The following is a 19,600-nucleotide window of genomic DNA, read 5'->3' on the forward strand; positions in this document are numbered from 1 at the left end:
ATCACTCTGCATTACAAACTAGCCATCCAGCCAACTGAGCTAACCAACCTCCAATACTATACCTGATGAAGAAGACAAAATATAATTTGAAGTTATTAGCACAATTAAATTCTATTACTGCACTGAGTAAATTAAATTAGATTAGATTACTTACAGTGTGGAAACAGGCCCTTTGGCCCAATAAGTCCACATTGCCCCTCCGAAGAACATCCCACCCAGACCCATTCCCCTACATTTACCCCTTCACCTAACACTACGGGCAATTTAGCATGGCCAATTCACCTAATCTGCACATCTTTGGACTGTGGGAGGAAACCGGAGCAGCCGGAGGAAACCCATGCAGACACAGGGACAATGTACAAACTCCACACAGACAGTTGCCTGAGGCGGGAACTGAACCTGGGTCTCTGGTGCTGTGAGGCAGCAGTGCTAACCACTGTGCCACCATGCCGCCCAAAGCAGATTTTATTTTTTTCAATCAATTAGGAATTTACATTTTGAAACAGTGAGGCTAAATTACTTGTCCTATTTCTTATCTCCTTGGAAAATAAAAATAAAAACCGTACTGGAGAGCAATGATGATTCCAATTATTGTGTCATATACTAAAATTGAAAATTCCATTCAATTTGAATGCATGCAATTTACATACAGAATTCATGAACAAGGATATTGGCTAATGGCACAAATGACTCAGACAATTAATTTGATGCAACTTGTCACATATTACCTTTCTGATAAATCTTTGTGCTCGGTAATCTTTTGAAAGTCTTCTGTCAGACACACAGCGGAAGTTTTGGCAGGAGTCAAAGGTTGTTTAACATAGGACTGTTTGACATGAGGCATTTCTGTAAAAAACCAAAACAATGCTCATATTAAAATTTTTCCAGCTCCTGATTTCAGACATGAAGGCGATGATTCAGTCTCAATATGCATCAACTAGGAGGCACACATCACAACTGTACCTTATTAATGTTAATAGCACGCTATCTCTATCTATAGCATTTGTAGAGGCAGCTTGCTCATTTGAATAAAAATTAACATTTATTTGGTTGCAACACTCCCAAAGTTAAATCCAGAGGCTTCAGGGTATTTAAATGTAATATGGTGAACTCAGGAGAGCATTCCTATGGATGTTGTCTGCTGCAAATTGTACTTTTACATTTTCATGCATTGACATTGCTTGGCGGATGTATTGCAAATACCGCATGTGCTGCAAATTGCAAAATGCTGGCTTCCTACTGGCAAAGAATGGCCACAAAAGGTGGACAAGAAAAGAGAAGATAGAGAGAATTTTAAAAGGTTATAGTCAACAATGAAGGGGAAAAAAGGGAATGGCTGAGAAGCAACAATAAATGAAGTATAAGAGTGAGAGGAGCAAAGAAGAAGAAGCATACAGAATGAGAAGATAGCCAGAAATGAAATGCTGAAAAAGACAAAGAACGCCAATAAGAAGATGCACTTGAGGCAATGCAATGCAAATGCAACAAGAAGTGACTGGGACATAGAACAGTATAATACCTAAAAATGATGGTGCACTTGTGTAGGTTGGCTCCACCAAGCCAGATATTTATTCTGTGGGAAGAGAAGGCAATAGTATCAGGGTGAGGAGAGAAAATAAAGACAGTCAAGCACTAGAAAAATAGAATACCATGCTCTCTTAGGAACCACAAAGATCTCCAAACAGCTTTAGATGATGCCTGGAGCAGTCTGCCTAGGATTGCAGATTACACCTGTCACAGAAAAGAGGGGGAGGTGAAATGAACTATTATTTTTGTATTCCTCTTTTGTGCATATCAAATATGGTTTTTAAATTTAAAATTATCTTTGTGTTTTGTTTTTCCCTTTGAAAAATACGTAGTCACGTATTTTAATTGTTTGCGAGACACATTCATGCACAGGTATTCAAGAAAGAGAGAAATTTAAGTAAAAATAGCTACAAATTGCAAATTTCTTAAAATAAAAGATATCAACTTCGTTCACATGAGACCAGTAAGTCAATATCCAGTTAATGTTCTTTCAGTTGGCTTACACAGAGGTCTCTTTTGCAACAGGGCAGATAGTGAAATTTCTGATGCATGTGAAGTAGTTGAAAATTGGTTCATTCTGCAGATGAAACAAAGTTTCTTTCCAGAAATCAGACTTTTGGGAGATATGGAGATCAGAGGCAGTAAGCCTGGAGGAACTTAATTTTTCAAAGTTGCAAACAGACTGAAGAACTATATAACTTTGACATTTATTAATGATGGAACAAATAAACTAGCAGTTGCAATCATGTAATTGGGCCTGCAGGTTGAGAAGTGGTTAGCTCCATTAGCTGAATGGCTGGTTTACAATGCAGATTAATGCTAATCGTGAGGGTTCAATTCCTGCTTTGGCTGAGTTTACTATATCCTGGGAGGTTTTGGCAACTTTACAGTTACTTATCCATTAATCTCTTAAAATTAGATGCGGAAATTACAATCATTGCACAATCTTAAAATGTGTATTGAAATTAGGATCCTTCAGGAAACATGTCTTGGGTCATGAAAGAAGAAAAGTATGTTAAATCATTTGAATTCGGAAGCTCGCTAATGTGCAGCAACTACTATATTTCTTGCATTTATATCTCACTACTGGCCCAACCAGCTTCATTTATATGCCACTTTAAATTCTCTCCTTCCCTAAGAACTCTAACAGCAGCAAGTCTAACATGAAAGTCAGACTGACTATTATGGCAACAGCTTGCTACTTTCTGTTTCCCTGCATAAGAACTCCTCTCTCATTTTATATATCAAAAAATGCAATTAGGTACTTTTTAGCTCAGTTGTTTGGATAGCTGGTTTGTGATGCTGAGTGACACCAAAAGAATAATCTCAATTCCTGCATCTGCTGAGGTCATAATAAAGGTCCTGCCTTGTCAGCCTCACCCGTTGTTTAAGGTGTGGTGTTCCTCAAGTTAAACTCATCATCCTTATACACTCACAAATGTGTGGCTAAATTCCACCTCAACTCCATTTACAAATTGGCAATTCCCACCACCATTGTAGACCTGACCTCAAACAATGACAAGACAGAATACAGGAAAGAGATCAAGTGATCAGCAGCATGGTGTAAAGACAACAATCTCTCCAATGTCAGCAAAAAGGAGGTATTCATTGACCTCAGGAAGGGAAGTGGTGGAAACCCCCCTAACTGCAAACATGGTGCTGAGGTGGAGAAGGTCAAGAGCGTCACGTTCCTGAGAGTGATGATCACCAACAATCTTTTCTGGTCCACCCACATTGACACGATGATCAAGAAAGCACAACGTCTCTACTTCCTCAGGAGGCTACGGAAATCTAGCATGTCTGCAAGGACTCTGCCAATTTTTTTTTGATGCACCACAGAAAGCTAACTGCTTTTCACAAGAATCTACTGAGAGAGTCATCAACACAGGCCGGTCCATCATACAAACTAGTCTTCCATCTATTGACTCCATTTATACTTGCTGCTGCCTTAGGAAAGCAACCCCAACATAACCAAAGACCTTTCCCACCCCAGTTGCACTCTCCTCTGCCGTCTTCCATCAGGCAGAAGATATAAAAGTTAAATACAGGTACAAACAGATTCAAAAACAGGTTCTTCCTTGCTGTTATCAGACTTTTGAACAGACCTCTCAAATGCTAATACTAATCTTGCTCTCTCTCTCTCTGCACCTTCTGTGTGTCTGTTCTGCTATGCTGATGCACTTTGAATGGTACGATCTATCTGTACAGCATACAAAACAACATTTTTCACTGTATTTCAGTATATGTGACAACAATAAAATAAATCATCTCTTTCTAGTGGAACATTGGCAATTGTTTTTATTAATAATTTAGATCTTGGTGGGCAGGGGTCAATTGCAAAGTTTGCAAATGAAACAAAACTTGGAAGAATTGTAAACTGTGAAGAAGAAAGCTGTGAACTCCAAAAGGGGATAGACTAGTTTGAAGTAAGCAGATGAGTTTCAATGTAGAGAAATGTGAAGTAATATATTTTGAAGACCTTTGAAAGACAATACAAAATTGGAGTACAATTCTAAAGGCATGTATAATTCACAGATCATTGAATATGGGAGATAGGTACACACAAGTCTCCTTTATTAATAGCGGCATGGGTATAGGTGCTGGGTGGTTACAATGCAAGGGGGTGATGTTGAACTTGTATAAGACATTTATTAGACTTCACGTGAAGTATTGTTTACAATTCTGGAAGAATCTGAATTCATTGGAAAGAGTGCAGAAACTATTTACAAGAATGGTTCCAGAGACTTCATTTAAGAAGATAGAATGAAGAAGTTGGGACTGTTCTGCTTGGTGAGGAGAAGGTGAGAGGAAATCTGATTTGCATTTTCAAAATCTTGAGTGGATAGAGCAGATAGGGAGAAACTGCTTCTGCTTGTAAAAGAAACAAGAACAAAATGGCATATATTTACAGCAATTTGGAGAAGAAGCAAGTGTGATATGAGAAAAAATAATGACTCAGCAAGCAGTTAGGGCATGGAATGCATTGTCTGGAAGTTCAATTGAGGCATTGGGTATTAAATGATTATTTGGATAAAAATAAGATGCAAAGGTGTGGGGAAAAAAGCAGAAGATTGGCACTTGATAAAAATGTTCATGTGAAGAGCCGAACCAGACACAGTGGGCCAAATGACCTCATTCCATAAAGCAATCATCCAGTCTGCATTTGGCTCCTCAATGTAGAAGAGATCACACAGTAAACGGCAAATACAGTAGAATAATAAAAAGTACAAGTAATTTGCAGCTTTCGGAACCTTTGTTTGGAGCCTCACACAATGAAGATTCAGGAAGTAAAAAGGTGTTGCACCTCTTCCAATTGCAAAGGAACACAGCATGGGAAGGGGAAAATGTATTGGGATGAAATGTCATTGAGGGAATTGTCCTTTTGGACTGCTGACATCGTGCTGGGGGTGGGGGAATAGGAGGAATATGTTTGGTGGTGACATAACACTGCAGTGGCATAAATGGAGGAGATGACATTTCGTATATGGAGCCCAGTGGGGTGGATAATGAGGGCAAGAGAATTCTATTATAGTTGTGGAAGGATAAGGGAGGGATGAGAGCTAAAGTGCAGAAAATGGGCTGAAAGCAGTTGAGTGCCCGATTAGCAACAGTGGAGAAATTTTCAAGTGGGGAAAAAGGACGAAATGTCGGAAGCACTACTATAGAAGATAACATCACCAGAACAGGACGAAGACAGAGAAACTGAGAGGACGGAATGGAATCTTTACAGGAATCAGCTTTTGAGGAAGTATAATTGAAAATTGGTGGGCTTATAAAGAATATTAGTGGACTGTATCCGCAGAAATGGACACAGTTAAGAAATGGAATGGAAATCATGAGGATAGACCATGTGAAGGTGAAAGAGGGATGAAAATTGAATGCAAAATTGATTTAAGATTCCCAGGCCCAGGGTACAGCAAGAAAGAGCACTGATATGGTCCCAATGTGATGGAAAAAGTTAGGGAATGGGATCTGAGAAGGATTGAAAATAGGAATGGTGGTTGTTAAGGCCTCTGTTCAAGGAAGAAGTGGAGAGCCCTTAGAACATCCTGCTGGAACAGGGAAGTTTCATTGAAATTCATTGACATTCTTATGGCATTGCTAGCTTGTTCCTCCTCACTGCCAAGGTGGCACTGACACAGCTTCCAGGGTCTGGTGGGGCAACCTCTTCTGGTTATCCTCTCCTTTTACCACCCTTTTCACCAGGATCTCCAGGTTTCTGTTGGAGAATCGTAGCACCATATTCCCTTTCTCTGACATGTCCATTCTTAACCCAGTGAGCTGCTTCGGAATATCACTGCTAGTCTGAATGCATGGTAACTTTTTGAATATATCATAGGTGCCAGGGATGCTGTTTTTTTTATTCATATCCAATGAGTAGCAATTTGCACTGGGAAAAAGGTATTGATAAGGTGGGGATAGAATGTAGGGTGCCATAATAGCAGGGTAGATAGTTAATGAGATGGGTTTAGTAATATGCAGTAAGATGCAAAAACAAATGTTATTAGGCTTGCCTGCGAAGATCCCACCAAAAAACTTGACACAACTCACACTTACACAAAAAACATGCAAGATTCTGCCCATGATATAATATAATGTTATTGCTTAGCTTGGATAGCAGGTTTGCAAAGCAGACTGATGCCAACAACACCGTGGGCGGCACAGTGGCACAGTGGTTAGCACTGCTGCCTCACAGCGCCAGAGACCCGGGTTCAATTCCCGACTCAGGCGACTGACTGTGTGGAGTTTGCACATTCTCCCCGTGTCTGCGTGGGTTTCCTCCGGGTGCTCCGGTTTCCTCCCACAGTCACAAAGATGTGCGGGTCAGGTGAATTGGCCAGGCTAAATTGCCCGTAGTGTTAGGTTAAAAGGGGTAAATGTAGGGGTATGGGTGGGTTGCGCTTCGGCGGGTCGGTGTGGACTTGTTGGGCCAAAGGGCCTGTTTCCACACTGTAAGTAATCTAATCTAATCTAAACATGGGTTCAAATTCTATACCAGCTGAGGTTTACATGTAAGTCCTGCCTTCTTGTCCTCTCACCTTGTCTGGGGTGTGGTGACTCTCAGGTTAAATGCACCACTGGTCACCCCTCTTTAATATGGTCCTCAGGAAATGTGGCAACTTCCCTTTACCTTTATTTGGTACAATATTCTTTTTAAAAATTGAACAATAACATGAGACATCAGCTGTATACAAATTGTCCAGGGGTGGGTGAGATAAGTGATTCAAAATATTTTTAGCCATTTGTGTAAACAGTAAAAGATAATTTCAGTGGAATGAATTAAAAGTATTTTGGAGACCTTTGTCTTTGAACATTTCCCCTCAACATGTACACACAAAAATGCAAACAACAAAAAATTAATGTGAACCACACTACCTTATTTTTTCCTATCATTTTAGTAATTAAAGTGGAGGTAATTTCATTCATCATACCTGTTGCTTCTCTACTTTCCTCTCTTTCCTTCAGTTTCTCAACTTGTTCACTTTCTCTATTTAGCTCATTTTGTTCAGGTTTAGAGAGGGCTTCATGGTTTTCTCTGTTTTCTTCTTTAATTGACAACAACATTGATTTTCTTTCATTGAGATCACCTGGCGAAATCCTACAATAAGGTAACAGTTATGACCAGAGATAAATACTCATATATATCTCAGGACAGCATACAAGCCACGTAATATCTAAGCCTGACTGGTTATGTTTCATTGTTAATATCCCAGTTTAGTACAATTAATAGAATGATCTTGAAATTCCTCAGAGGTCCCATCAGATCCCACTGAAACTCCAGTGGAGGTCCAGCAGAATCAGAAAACAGAAGGATTCTGATCATGTTCCATCCTGACTAATTTTGAAATCTTTTAGTCAGTCATATGAAGAGACAATCCCAGCCTGCCCTTCACAAGAGATATGATTTTGAATACAAACCAAGTGTGAGAGTCTCTGAGTTGGAGTTCTAACCTTACTAGCTCAACTGGCTCAACTGAAGGGGAAAACAATTTAAACGTGAATTTTTTGACTATATTACTAGCAGAGCCAATATGTGGTGCATTTTAATTCTCAGGAAGCTTTTCATTAAGACCCAGATAGGAGGTTAGTGTACAAAATAAATGCGCACGGGATTGAGGGCAATACACCAGCATGAATTGAGGATTGGTTAGCAGACAAAAAAAAAAGTCATATTCATAAATGGTAGCAGTGACCAATGGTGTACCAGGAGGATCAGTATTAGGGCCCCAGCTGTTCATAATCTACGTCGACAATTTGAATGTGGGGACCAATTGTAACAGCTCCAAGCTTACAGATGACAAAACTTGTTGGGAATGTGAATTGTGAGGAGAATCCAAAGTGGCTTTAAGAAGATTTTAGGCAGGCTGAGTGAATGGTCAAAAACATGGCATATGGAGTATAATACAGATAGATGAGAGTTTATCCACTTTGACAGAAAGAATAGAAATTCAGAAGGCAAACAACATGTTAGCCTTTATCACAAAAAAAATTGAGTACAGAAGAAAGGAAGACTTACCTAAATTGTATAGAATATTTGAGAGGCCACAAGATGAATATTATGTGAAGTTCTGGTCCCCTTGCCTAAGGAAAGATATACTTGCCATAGATAGAGTTCAGTGCAAGTTAACCGTATGGCATGATTGTCTTATGACGAGACAATGAGGTGCCTGTGGTCTCTGGAGTTTAGAAAATTAAGAGCGATCGCATGCAAACTTACAAAATTCTTAACAGGCCACAAATAGGAACAAGACTAAGCCATTCAGCTCCTTCAGCTTGTACCACCATTCAATAACATCACGACTGATCTGTGGCCTAATTCCATATACCTGTCTTTGGCCCATAGCCCTTAATACATTTGCTTAACAAAAAAAATCTATCTCAGCTTTAAAATTCACAACTGATCCAGTGTCTACGGCCATTTATGGAAGAGGGCTCCCAAACACTTACCACCTTTGTGTGTAGAAGTGCCTCAAAACATCACTTTTGAATGGTTTGGCCCTAAATTTCAGATTATGCCTCCTAGTTCTAGAATCCCTAAAGAGACCTTGGATTGCAGGTTCATAGCTCCTTGTAAGTGGAGTCGCAGGTAGATAGGATAGTGAAGGCGGCGTTTGGTATGCTTCCCTTTATTGGTCAGAGTATTGAGTACAGGAGTTGGGAGGTCATGGTGCGGCTGTACAGGACATTGGTTAGGCCACTATTGGAATATTGCGTGCAATTGTGGTCTCCTTCCTATCGGAAAGATGCTGTGAAACTTGAAAGGGTTCAGAAAAGATTCACAAGGATGTTGCCAGGGTTGGAGGATTTGAGCTACAGGGAGAGGCTGAACAGGCTGAGGCTGTTTTCTCTGGAGCGTCGGCGGCTGAGGAGTGACCTTATAGATGTTTACAAAATTATGATAGGCATGGATAGGATAAATAGGCAAAGTCTTTTCCCTGGGATTGGGGAGTCCAGAACTAGAGGATATAGGTTTAGGGTGAGAGGGGAAAGATATAAAAGAGACCTAAGGGGCAACTTTTTCACACAGAGGGTGGTACGTGTATGGAATGAGCTGCCGGAGAAAGTGGTGGAGGTTGGTACAATTGCAACATTTAAGAGGCATTTGGATGGGTATATGAGTAAGGAAGGGTTTAGAGGGATATGGGCCAGGTGCTGGCAGGTGGGACTAGATTGGGTTGGGATATCTGGTCGGCATGGACGGGTTGGACCGAAGGGTCAGTTTCCATGCTCTACGTCTCTATGACTCTATGAGTCTAATCAAAATCATTTATCTTTACCCTGTTTTATTCTGTGTGGACATGGTCAATCCAGAAGGGACATTTTCCTGAGCTATGGGATCGAGAACCAACAGACATAATCTCAGAATTAAAAGGCAAGCCAGTTACGATGAGGAGGAGGAGGAAAACCTTCACTCAACAGATGGTGAACCTTGAAATTCCCTAGCCAAGAAGGTTGTTGGAAATTCAGTATTAACTAAGTCCAAGAGAGACTGTTAAATATCTTTAACATCAAGGGATATAGACGTAGTGCTACGACACAGAGGTGAATCCTCGGTTAATTAAGCTAAGCACCCAGAAAAGCTGGCCTCGCCTTATAATCTGTTAAAATATGAGTGACAGAGAGCTCCCAAATTCCACTATTTAAAGAAAATAACTTCAATTTATTTTTTAACTCTAAAAATGAACATTGAACAACTATTCACAACTCTAAGTCCTCCTTTCTCTTAACTGCTTGCTACCTACCTCCAACTCTATAACAATATGCTATTCCAATAAGACCCTAAAATTAAATCAACTTAATTTCAAAACCACACAGTCGCTGTCTTCTTCCATGTCTTCACTTTTCCGGCTGCTAATTTCCCTGCGTCGTCTTCTGTCTTTTTACTGCAATATGTTTTAAATGAAAAGGCACTTTTGATAGAAAGTGTTTTTTAATTTCTTTGAGAGCAAAATGTTAAGATGGGCAATTAGTTCTCCAGGAGTTTTTCTCTCTCTATGGCAGTCGCTCTCTGACCAATTTTCAAAATGTCCACATTCTTATACCCCCAACATCAGATCGTCTCATTGGTTCAATGTTAGCAAAACAATAAATTCAAACTCGATTGGGTTTTAGTATGCTGGGACATAGTTTAAACTCATTGGTTAAATTCGAATTACTTTCCAAACAGCAACCAAAACTCAGGTATCCATTTCATAGCCAAATGTTACATATTTTCAATTTTGCAGTACACTCTTGGACTGCAATCTAGTCATATACACAGATGCTTGTAAGCTCTCAGTTTAGCACAGCATTCTCTCTCTCTTCAAGGTACAGTACATATATTCAACTTCATAACAGTAGCATGGGAAAGGTGTTGAGATAGATAATCAGTCTTGATCTAGAATCAGGGAGCAGGCATGATGGTCTGAATGAGGGAAGTGCTCTTTTTTATTCATAACTTCCTGAACACAGCCAGGGCATCATTAATGATGGATTCTTTTTCCAGCAATGTAATGGAGGAGAAATTGCAACGATTTAGAACAATACATGGCATAGCAGCAGAGTAGACAGATGCATTGCAGACAGGAAAAGAACATCAAAGAGACAAAGGAGGAGTTGTTGGGTTGAACTACAGGCAAACGTTTAAGTTACCTATAGCTTAAACTTGATCAAGTCATTTATTTAAGAAATTTAATCCATTTAGTCAATTTAAATTCATAAACTTAATTCACAGAATCATAGAATGATTACAGCACGGAAGGAGGTCTTCTATTTGTTCAGGTTCTCTATAGGAGCAACTCATCTGAAGAGTTATCTAGCCTAATAAACATCATGTTCAATTCCAAAGGAGCACATATGATGACGCTACACCCTGAATGATGAAACTTAGGATGCTGTGTGTTGTTTTTTCAAACTATTCATGTCCACGGTGAATATGACGACCCAAAAGGAATCAATGATCAAATAATTTACATTTGGTGATACAGTTGAAAATACATTGGTCAAGTATTTTCTTCTCCATGTTTTAAGAGTAGACAGGGCCTCAGTTTATTATTTCATCTAAAAGGCAACACCTCCAACAATGCAGCACTCCTTCAGTTTTGCATTGAAATACCAGACTAGAATATGTACTCAAGTTTGTTGTAGAATATTAGACTAATTGCAGTTTACTTAAATATAATTCTAATAGGAACATTTTAATGTATTAACCTTAACACCAAATTTGTGCTGGCCTGTTTATAAATTACTTAACGTTATTGTTGCATTTTCTGCTAACATTAAATTTTTAGCATTCTGCCATTCCATAATAAAATAGAGCATTCAAATTAGTCAGAATTTGTTTTTGATAGGTACAAGGATTCTTACCTGGGAAATAAAACCGAGTTGGTCGTGGCAGGTCGACTTGTGCACACATCTCTGATTGACTTTATTGAGTCTGCAGTCCCAGGTCTCTGTTAGGAGAGGAAAACATGTATTAATTGTGGAAGTCAAATATATAAACAAATCCACCTAATACCATAAATGTTGACCAACGTGCATGGCAAGGGTTGTTAATATCTCATTTCTTTCTAAAACATTCCAAAGAATGTGGCACTTTATGTTTTCTCTATACATAGTTACATTTCTGTGTTAAATGGAAAGTTGATACCTTTTCAACATACCTCTGTTCAGTCATGACTTGGAGTACCTGGTGTTGAACTGGGATGTACAAAGTTAAAAATCACACCACACCAGATTATAGTCCAACAGGTTTATTTGGAAGCACTAGCTTTCGGACCACTGTTCCTTCATCAGGTGGTTGTGGAGTATAAGATCGTAAGACGCAGAATTTATAGCAGAAGTTTACAGTGTGACGCAACTGAGATGATATATTGAAAAAGACCTGGATTTTTTGTTAAGTCTCTCATCTTTTAGAATGACCATGTTAGTTTCAGTTCTTTTATATGTAAATCCTAGAACTTTTTTAAAGTTACATTCAGAAGTGAACTTTAACAATAGGTGCCATATCAGCTCAGATAATGCATTGAAAGTGTAAGGTTAAAGTCTGTCTGTGTTCCAATGTTCAGACTGATTCTATTTCTAAAAAAGGTGATTACAGAATCTAAAATGGGTTCATGCAGTTTTTGAGCAAAATAAAATGTAATTCTGCAAGTACAAATTCACCCACAAACTTATATGTTTGTGTATGTGTGCGTGCACGCTGTGTAGTGTGACATGAACCCAAGGTCCTGATTGATGCCATCCCCATGGGTACTGAACTTGGCTATCAGCCTGTGCTTGGCCACATTGCGTTGTTGCCTGTCCCAAAGTCTGCCATGGAGGTTGGTCACCCGAAGGTCCAAGGCCGAATATCCCAAACCACTGAAGTGTTCCCCAACTGGGAGGGAACACTCTTGGCTGGTGATTGTTGTGTGGTGTCCATTTGTCCGTTGCCGTAGCCTCTGCTCGGTCTTGCCAATGTACGTGCCTCAGGACATCCTTTCTTGCAGTGTATGAGATAGACAACGCTGGCCAAGTCACTTGAGTATCTGTTACGTAGATGGTGGGTGGTGCCCCCATGTGTAATGGTGGTATCCCTATTGACACTCTGACACATCTTGCAGCATCTGCCATGACAAGGTTGTGTGGTGTTGTCCTGAAGGCCGGGTTGGTTTGCTGCAAACAATGATCTGCTTGAGGTTTGGTAGTTATTTAAAGGCAAGAAGTGGAGGTGTGGGGAAGGTCATGGTGAGGTGCTCATCCTCATCGATAATGTGGTGCAGGCTGCAAAGAACATGAAGTTTTTCGGCTCCTGGAAAGTACTGGACGATGAAGGGTATCCTGCCGGTTGCAGCTCATGTCTGTCTCCTGAGGAGGTCATTTCAGCTTCTCGCTGTGACACGTCAGAACTGGCAGTCGATGTGTTGAGCATCATATCCTTTCTAATGAGGGCATCCTTGAGTACTTCCTAGTGCCCATCATGTTTCTCTTCATCTGAACAGATCCTGTGTGTTCATAGAGCTTGTCTGTAGAGAATGACTGTTTTAATATGTTTCGGGTGGAAACTGGACAAGTGTAGCGTGGTGAGGTAATCCGGTAGAGTGAAGTGCTGAGGTGCCCATCCTTGATAGAGATGTATGCATCCAAGAATAACACAGATACTAAAGAGTAGTCCATGGTGATTTGATGGTGGGATGAAAATCGATATCACTGCGTAGTTGTTTCAGTGACTGCTCGCCATGGGTCCAGAGGAGAATCATGTCTCACAAACTTGATTGAGTTTTTTGAAGAAGCAACAAAGAGGAATGATGAGGGCAGAGCAGGAGATGTGATCTAGATGGATTTCAGTAAGGCGTTCGACAAGGTTCCCCATGGGAGACTGTTTAGCAAAGTTAGATCTCACGGAATACCGGCAGAGCTAGCCATTTCAATACAGAACTGGCTCAAAGGTAGAAGACAAAGGGTGGTGATGGAGGGTTGTTTTTCAGACTGGAGGCCTGTGACCAGTGGAGTGCCACACGGATTGGTGCTGGGTCCACTACTTTTCGTCATTTACATAAATGATTTGAATGTGAGCATAAGAGGTATAGTTAGTAAGTTTGCAGATGACACCAAAATTGGAGGTGTAGTGGACAGCGAAGAAGGTTACCTCAGATTACAACAGGATCTTGACCAGATGGGCCAGTGGGCTGAGAAGTGGCAGATGGAGTTTAATTCAGATAAATGCAGAGTGCTGCATTTTGGGAAAGCAAATCTTAGCAGGACTTATACACTTAATGGTAAGGTCCTAGGGAGTGTTGCTGAACAAAGAGACCTTGGAGTGCAGGTTCATAGCTCCTTGAAAGTGGAGTCACAGGTAGATACGATAGTGAAGAAGGCGTTTGATATGCTTTCCTTTATTGGTCAGAGTATTGAGTATGGGAGTTGGGAGGTCATGGTGCGGCTGTACAGGACATTGGTTAGGCCACTGTTGGAATATTGCATGCAATTCTGGTCTCCTTCCTATCAGAAAGATATTGTGAAACTTGAAAAGGTTCAGAAAAGATTTACAAGGATGTTGCCAGGGTTGGAGGATTTGAGCTATAGGGAGAGGCCAAACAGGCTGGGGCTGTTTTCCCTGGAGCGTCGGAGGCTGAGGGGTGACCTTATACAGGTTTACAAAATTATGATAGGCATGGATAGGGTAAATAGGCAAAGTCTCTTCTCTGGGGTGGGGGAAGTCCAGAAGTAGAGGGCATAGGTTTCGGGTGAGAGGGGAAAGATATAAAAGAGACCTAAGGAGCAACTTTTTCACACAGAGGGTGGTACAGGTATGGAATGAGCTGCCAGAGGAAGTGGTGGAGGATGGTACAATTGCAACATTTAAGAAGCATTTGGATGAGTATATGAATAGGAAAGGTTTGAATATGGGCCGGCTACTGGCAGGTGAGACTAGATTGGGTTGGGATATCTGGTCGGCATGGACGGGTTGGACTGAAGGTCTGTTTCCGTGCTGTACATCTCTATGACTCTATGCCCAGCTTAGCCCTACCTAAAATTTCACAACCGGAAATTCCAGCAATCACCATCCTTCTTTCCTGATTTTCATCATTTTCTCCAATACTCTGCACTTTCTACACTTGTCACACTTTGTCTTTTCGCACCTCTTTGACCTTTTACACCTTATATGATCTTAATGTGCACATCCTGAAGTCTATTGTGGAATACACTGCATTACTTTACCAGAACAATCTTGATACTAGAAGCTTTGTCTGATGACACCGCAGTTTGCTCCATCAGAGCTTTTTTATTGCTGTCATTACATCCACATTCCATTTTTATGACTAGGTTATGAATGCAAGAAAGCCTGTTGTTTGGGTTGAAGTTAAAGGACTAAGAACTATCCCAGCATGAAGTTGTTAGAAGCAGTGGCAAGGTAACAGAGATGGACTGCATTATTCATTATATAAACTCAAGTCTAGATTCATCATTATGCTCCAGGTGAGCCATCTCCCATCTTAATTCATCTTAGCCGCAAAGTTTATGGAAACACTATGGTGAGTTACTGAAACAGTTTGGAAGTATGTGTTGACCATAGGAAGGTTCTTGACCCTCAGCAAAATGGTTGACTCTTAACTACCCTCTGAAATGGCCTAGCAAACCCTCTCAATAACAGTTAGTGATTGGCAACAAACACTGGCTTTGTCAACAAAGCTCAGATGAACAAATATAATATAATAAGTAGGGAAGGAGGCAGACAGGAGTAATTTAAATGCAGAGGGGAGAAAGATGGTGGTCCATAGAAGGCCCTACAAACAAACCATATTCCAGCAGCATCACCCTTACATAGCAATGAGTCAAGAATAATGTCTTCATTAGTGGTCAGTAAAGGACCCAAAGAAAGAGCAGTAGGACTTTTGACTCATTGAGCCTGATCTGTCACTCGATAAGATCAGGCTGAGCTGATGCTAGCCTTAATTCCATTTTCCTGCCTTCTTTGCCCTTAACTTTCTTACACATCAAAAATACGACTATTCAGCCTTGAAGATATTCAACTGCTCAGTGTGCCCTGTTCTTTATGGAAGGGAATACCAAAGAATAATGACCCACGGAAAGAGGAAATTCATCCTGATCCCTTTATTTTGAAAATGTGCCCCTAGTTCTAGATTCCCAACAGGAAATATCCTTTTAGTTTCTACCTTTTTCAAATTCTTTTCAAACATTGGATTTCAATAAGACCACCTCATATTCTTCTAAACTCCGATAGCTTTAGTCCCAACCTTCTTAACCTTTCCTCATAAGACAACTCCTTCATCCGAGTAATCGGCTAAATGAACCTTCTGTTGACTACTTCCGATGCAGTTATATCTGTCTTTAAGGAAGGAAACCAAACCTATAACCAGTACTCCAGAAGCTGGCTCATCAATGTCTGAACAGTTATAGTAAGATGTTCCAACTCTTGCAATAAGTATCAACGTTCTGTTTGCCTTTCTAATTACTTGTTTGAATACTAACTTTTTGCAAGCCAACCTTTTCTAACTCTTGTGGAAGGACACTCAGATTTCTCTGATCCATACCCTTCTACAGTTTCTCTTCAATAAAAAAAATTCTTTCTCTATTCTTCCTACTCAAGTGGACAACTTGTAACTTTCCCATACTACATTACAACTGTCAACTTTTGCCCAATCTACCCACAGGATCATTGCAGTTGAATGCAAGTAATAAATGCAACATATTGTCATTTGCCCTGCATAGAAGCATCAGAGAGGTCAAGGAAGCACTGCACAGAAAGGAGACTTTGAACGCTTGTCCCTAAGGAGGGATCATGAAAAATAAAAGCCACATGGGTTCACAAGGATTGTCAGGCAATCTGTGCGCCCCACCCCAATAGCAACAAGGAATCATATCACAATTATAAAGGCTTCCACACTCTCCCTCTCTCTCACTCACTCTCAATATGCAGTTGGTTTATGGCTACTCCAAGAAGTTCATCTTAATGATTGTCTGCTATGATAAATACATCTGCATTGCTTGCACTCTATGTCAGTCTGTAATACTGACAGCCAGAGGTCTCTAGGACGCACTAAAGGATGACTGCTTAGCTACAATGGCTGGACCTTCCATTATGGCTGTTATGAACCAGGCCAGATCCCCCTCAAAATATGTTAAAATATGTTAAAAATGTAGCCCAGACCGATGTGAAGTGGATATCCCAGATGTAAAGGCAGACGTGAAGTGGATATCCCAGGTGTGAATGCATCTGGTCAAACCACTCAACTTTAAGCTAAACAGAATTTATTTAAACATTATAGTTGAAACACAAACATAAGAAAACAGAATTTAGAATAACTTAACTATTTGAAAACTCAACTGACTCAATACAACAACTGAACTAAGGAGCTGTTCCAATTCGTGCAACATCCCATAAACACAACCCTTGGCAAAATGTAAATTCAAATTTAGGTTCTTACAGGCAGGAGGAAACAAATTCCAAAGAGATTTCAGAGAGAAAGCCAGTCAGGAACCATCTGGGGGATTTTGGAACCTTTTTCCATTGCAATCAGCTTCTCACTATTACGGCTAAACCAAACTAGAAAAATCCTGAACTGGGAGAACTGATCACTCCCCTGCCAGTGTTAAACTAGGTTCTTGCCCAGACATTCCAGAACCTCTGCCTTTATGACCTCTATTGAAAAAAAAAAGGACAAAATAACCTTGTTAAAGTGAGAGCATTGTCACACCTCCCCCCTTAAAAAAATGAATAATCAATATACAAAGATGGCTTCATTTTAAAACCCCTTAGTTTTACTCTGTTACTACATTACAATACATACATTGCATTGACTATAACCATGCAAACATGCACTACTACATTGTATTTCAATCTGTTACTCCTGCTACTGAATGTCTCTGTTTTTCATCCAAATCTCAAAAATGTGTTAGCAATTAAGTTTTCTCATCCTGCACATGTATAATTTTCAAATTGAATGGCTGTAACAATGAGCTCCATATAAACAGCCTGGAACTTTTGTCCTTAAATTTCTCCAAAACCTTTGGCGGATTATGATCAGTATATATGATGTGTCTGAGACACATTACAGGGAACATAAATGTTGAAGTGATATAACGCCAACACCAAACTCAAAGTCTTCTTCTCAATTGTCAAATATTTCTGTTGATTAATGTACAATTTCTTGGAGAAATATCCAATAGGTCTTTAAATCCTCTCATCTTCTGATAAGAATGCAGCACCAACACCCACATCACTTGCACCGATAATCCCCTTGAATGGCTTTGCGTAATTTGGCGTATTAGCTGGGGCAGTGGTTAACACAGTTTTCAGGCTGTCAAATACCTTTTGACAGTCTGCTGTCCACGGAAACTTCTTGCTTTTCTTCAGTAATTCAGTGAGTGGAGTAGCCACATTGCTAAAATTTGGTACAAGTTTCTGATAAAACCTACTCAATCCCAGGAATCATAGTAGTCCTCTCTTCGTCAATGGTATGGAAAACTCCCCAATAACCTTTGTTTTCACATTCCATGGATCCATCTGTCCATTCTGATAACATGGCCCGAGAACGTGACTTAGGCTTTGGCGAATTCACTCTTAGTTTATTACCTGAAGTCGATCAAATAATTCTGATAAATGCTGCAAATCTTCCTTCCATGTGTGACTAAAAATCACCAGGTCATCGATGAATACCACACAATTGGGTAATCCAGAAATGACTTCAATAGTTATTCTTTGAAATGCAGCTAGCAAATTTTTCATACCAAATGGCATGACTTTAAAATGATACAGTCCAGTTGAAGTAATAAAAACCAAAGTTGTCTTTGCTGTTTCGGATAAAGGTACCTACTAGTATCCTCTGAGTAAGTCTAACTAACTTAAAAAAAATAAAAGAAATCGTATAGGAATCAGACTTTGTAACTGCATTGACTTTACGATAGTCTACACATAACCACTGGATACTATCTGACTTTGACACTATTACTTTGGGTGAGCTCCAGTCACTGCAACTCACTTCAATTATGTCAAATTGGAGCATGCACTCAATCTCTTTTTGAACCTGTGCCAACTTTAGAGGGTTAAGTCTATAAAGATGTTGTTTTATTGGAAGAGCATTTCCTATATCTACCTTATGCATAATTAGATTAGTACTTCCCAGCTTATTTCCACATAACTCCCCAGATCATTTTGATTTTCCTCTGAAAGGTAACTCAATAATATATCCCAAGTTTTGACAACTTTCTCATTGTCCAATTTAATTTGAAGAATGTCTAATTCAAAATCCTCTGAACTTGGTTCTTCACTCTATGTTGTAACCAGTAACACATTTTTGTTTTGCTTTCCTTCCCTATCAAAATACCTTTTGAGCATATTCACATGACATACCTGTGAGATTTCTTTCTGTCTGGAGTCCTTATCAAATAGTTTACCTTGCTCAATCTCTTTTTGACTTGATAAGGTCCACTAATCCTTGCTTTTAAAGTTTCACCTATCACTGGAAGTAACGCTAATACTTTATTTCCATTTTAAAAATTGCATGTTTTTGATTTCTTGTCTGCTTCCTGTTCATGTTTTGCCTCAACCATTTGATCAAACGTGGTCTCCCATAATTCTACTTCAAATTCCTTATCTGTATTCTTTAATTTCTCCTCCTATGTCAACTGGTGACTTTGTGACCTCGTTACCATAGAGTCAGGAAAAGTCCTAGGATACACTTCCTGTAATACTTCAGTTGCCTGATTTTCCACTGGCTTTTCAACCATAGTAGGCAGCACTCCTAACTGTGACCCAGCTATATTATTATCAAGAACAAATTGAATTCCTGGATCCAAGAGTTCTTCCAGTATTCCTACCACACTTCTCACTGGACACTCTAACCTCACTCTACATAATTAAACACTTGTTGTTTCACTGTGAATTCCTGTTACTTGCGCTTTTTCTGGCAGCAGTCCTTCTGAATTAAATACCTCCTCATCTCACAACATCAAAGATTGGCATGATCTCATATCTCTTAATGCTGTAACCTCTTTACCTCATGCTCCTGGCCTATGCGAGTAAACCGTACCTTCACAAGTAAATGGTTTAAGACGATCAGGCACGTCCTCCTTAACCAACCTGAACAGA

General features: G+C 39.9%; 1 protein-coding gene across 5 annotated transcripts in view; it reads right to left on the reverse strand.

The window, feature by feature from the left end:
* Nucleotides 1-19,600, reverse strand: part of LOC122550602 (coiled-coil domain-containing protein 81-like) — a 104,845-nt gene that overhangs the window by 63,151 nt on the left and 22,094 nt on the right. For all 5 annotated transcript variants that reach the window (XM_043691572.2, XM_087988041.1, XM_087988038.1 and 2 more), the window contains 3 exons: nt 11,374-11,459; nt 6,960-7,126; nt 729-846 (listed from right to left, as the gene is read on the reverse strand). In XM_043691572.2, coding sequence (XP_043547507.2) covers nt 729-846; nt 6,960-7,126; nt 11,374-11,459 — 371 coding nt within the window. The remainder of the gene's footprint in view (nt 1-728; nt 847-6,959; nt 7,127-11,373; nt 11,460-19,600) is intronic.

The sequence above is a fragment of the Chiloscyllium plagiosum genome, unplaced genomic scaffold (assembly GCF_037043375.1).
Source record: "Chiloscyllium plagiosum isolate Xiang-an unplaced genomic scaffold, Cpla_swu_hap1 HiC_scaffold_6, whole genome shotgun sequence".
In the NCBI taxonomy this organism is placed as follows: Eukaryota; Metazoa; Chordata; class Chondrichthyes; order Orectolobiformes; family Hemiscylliidae; genus Chiloscyllium; species Chiloscyllium plagiosum.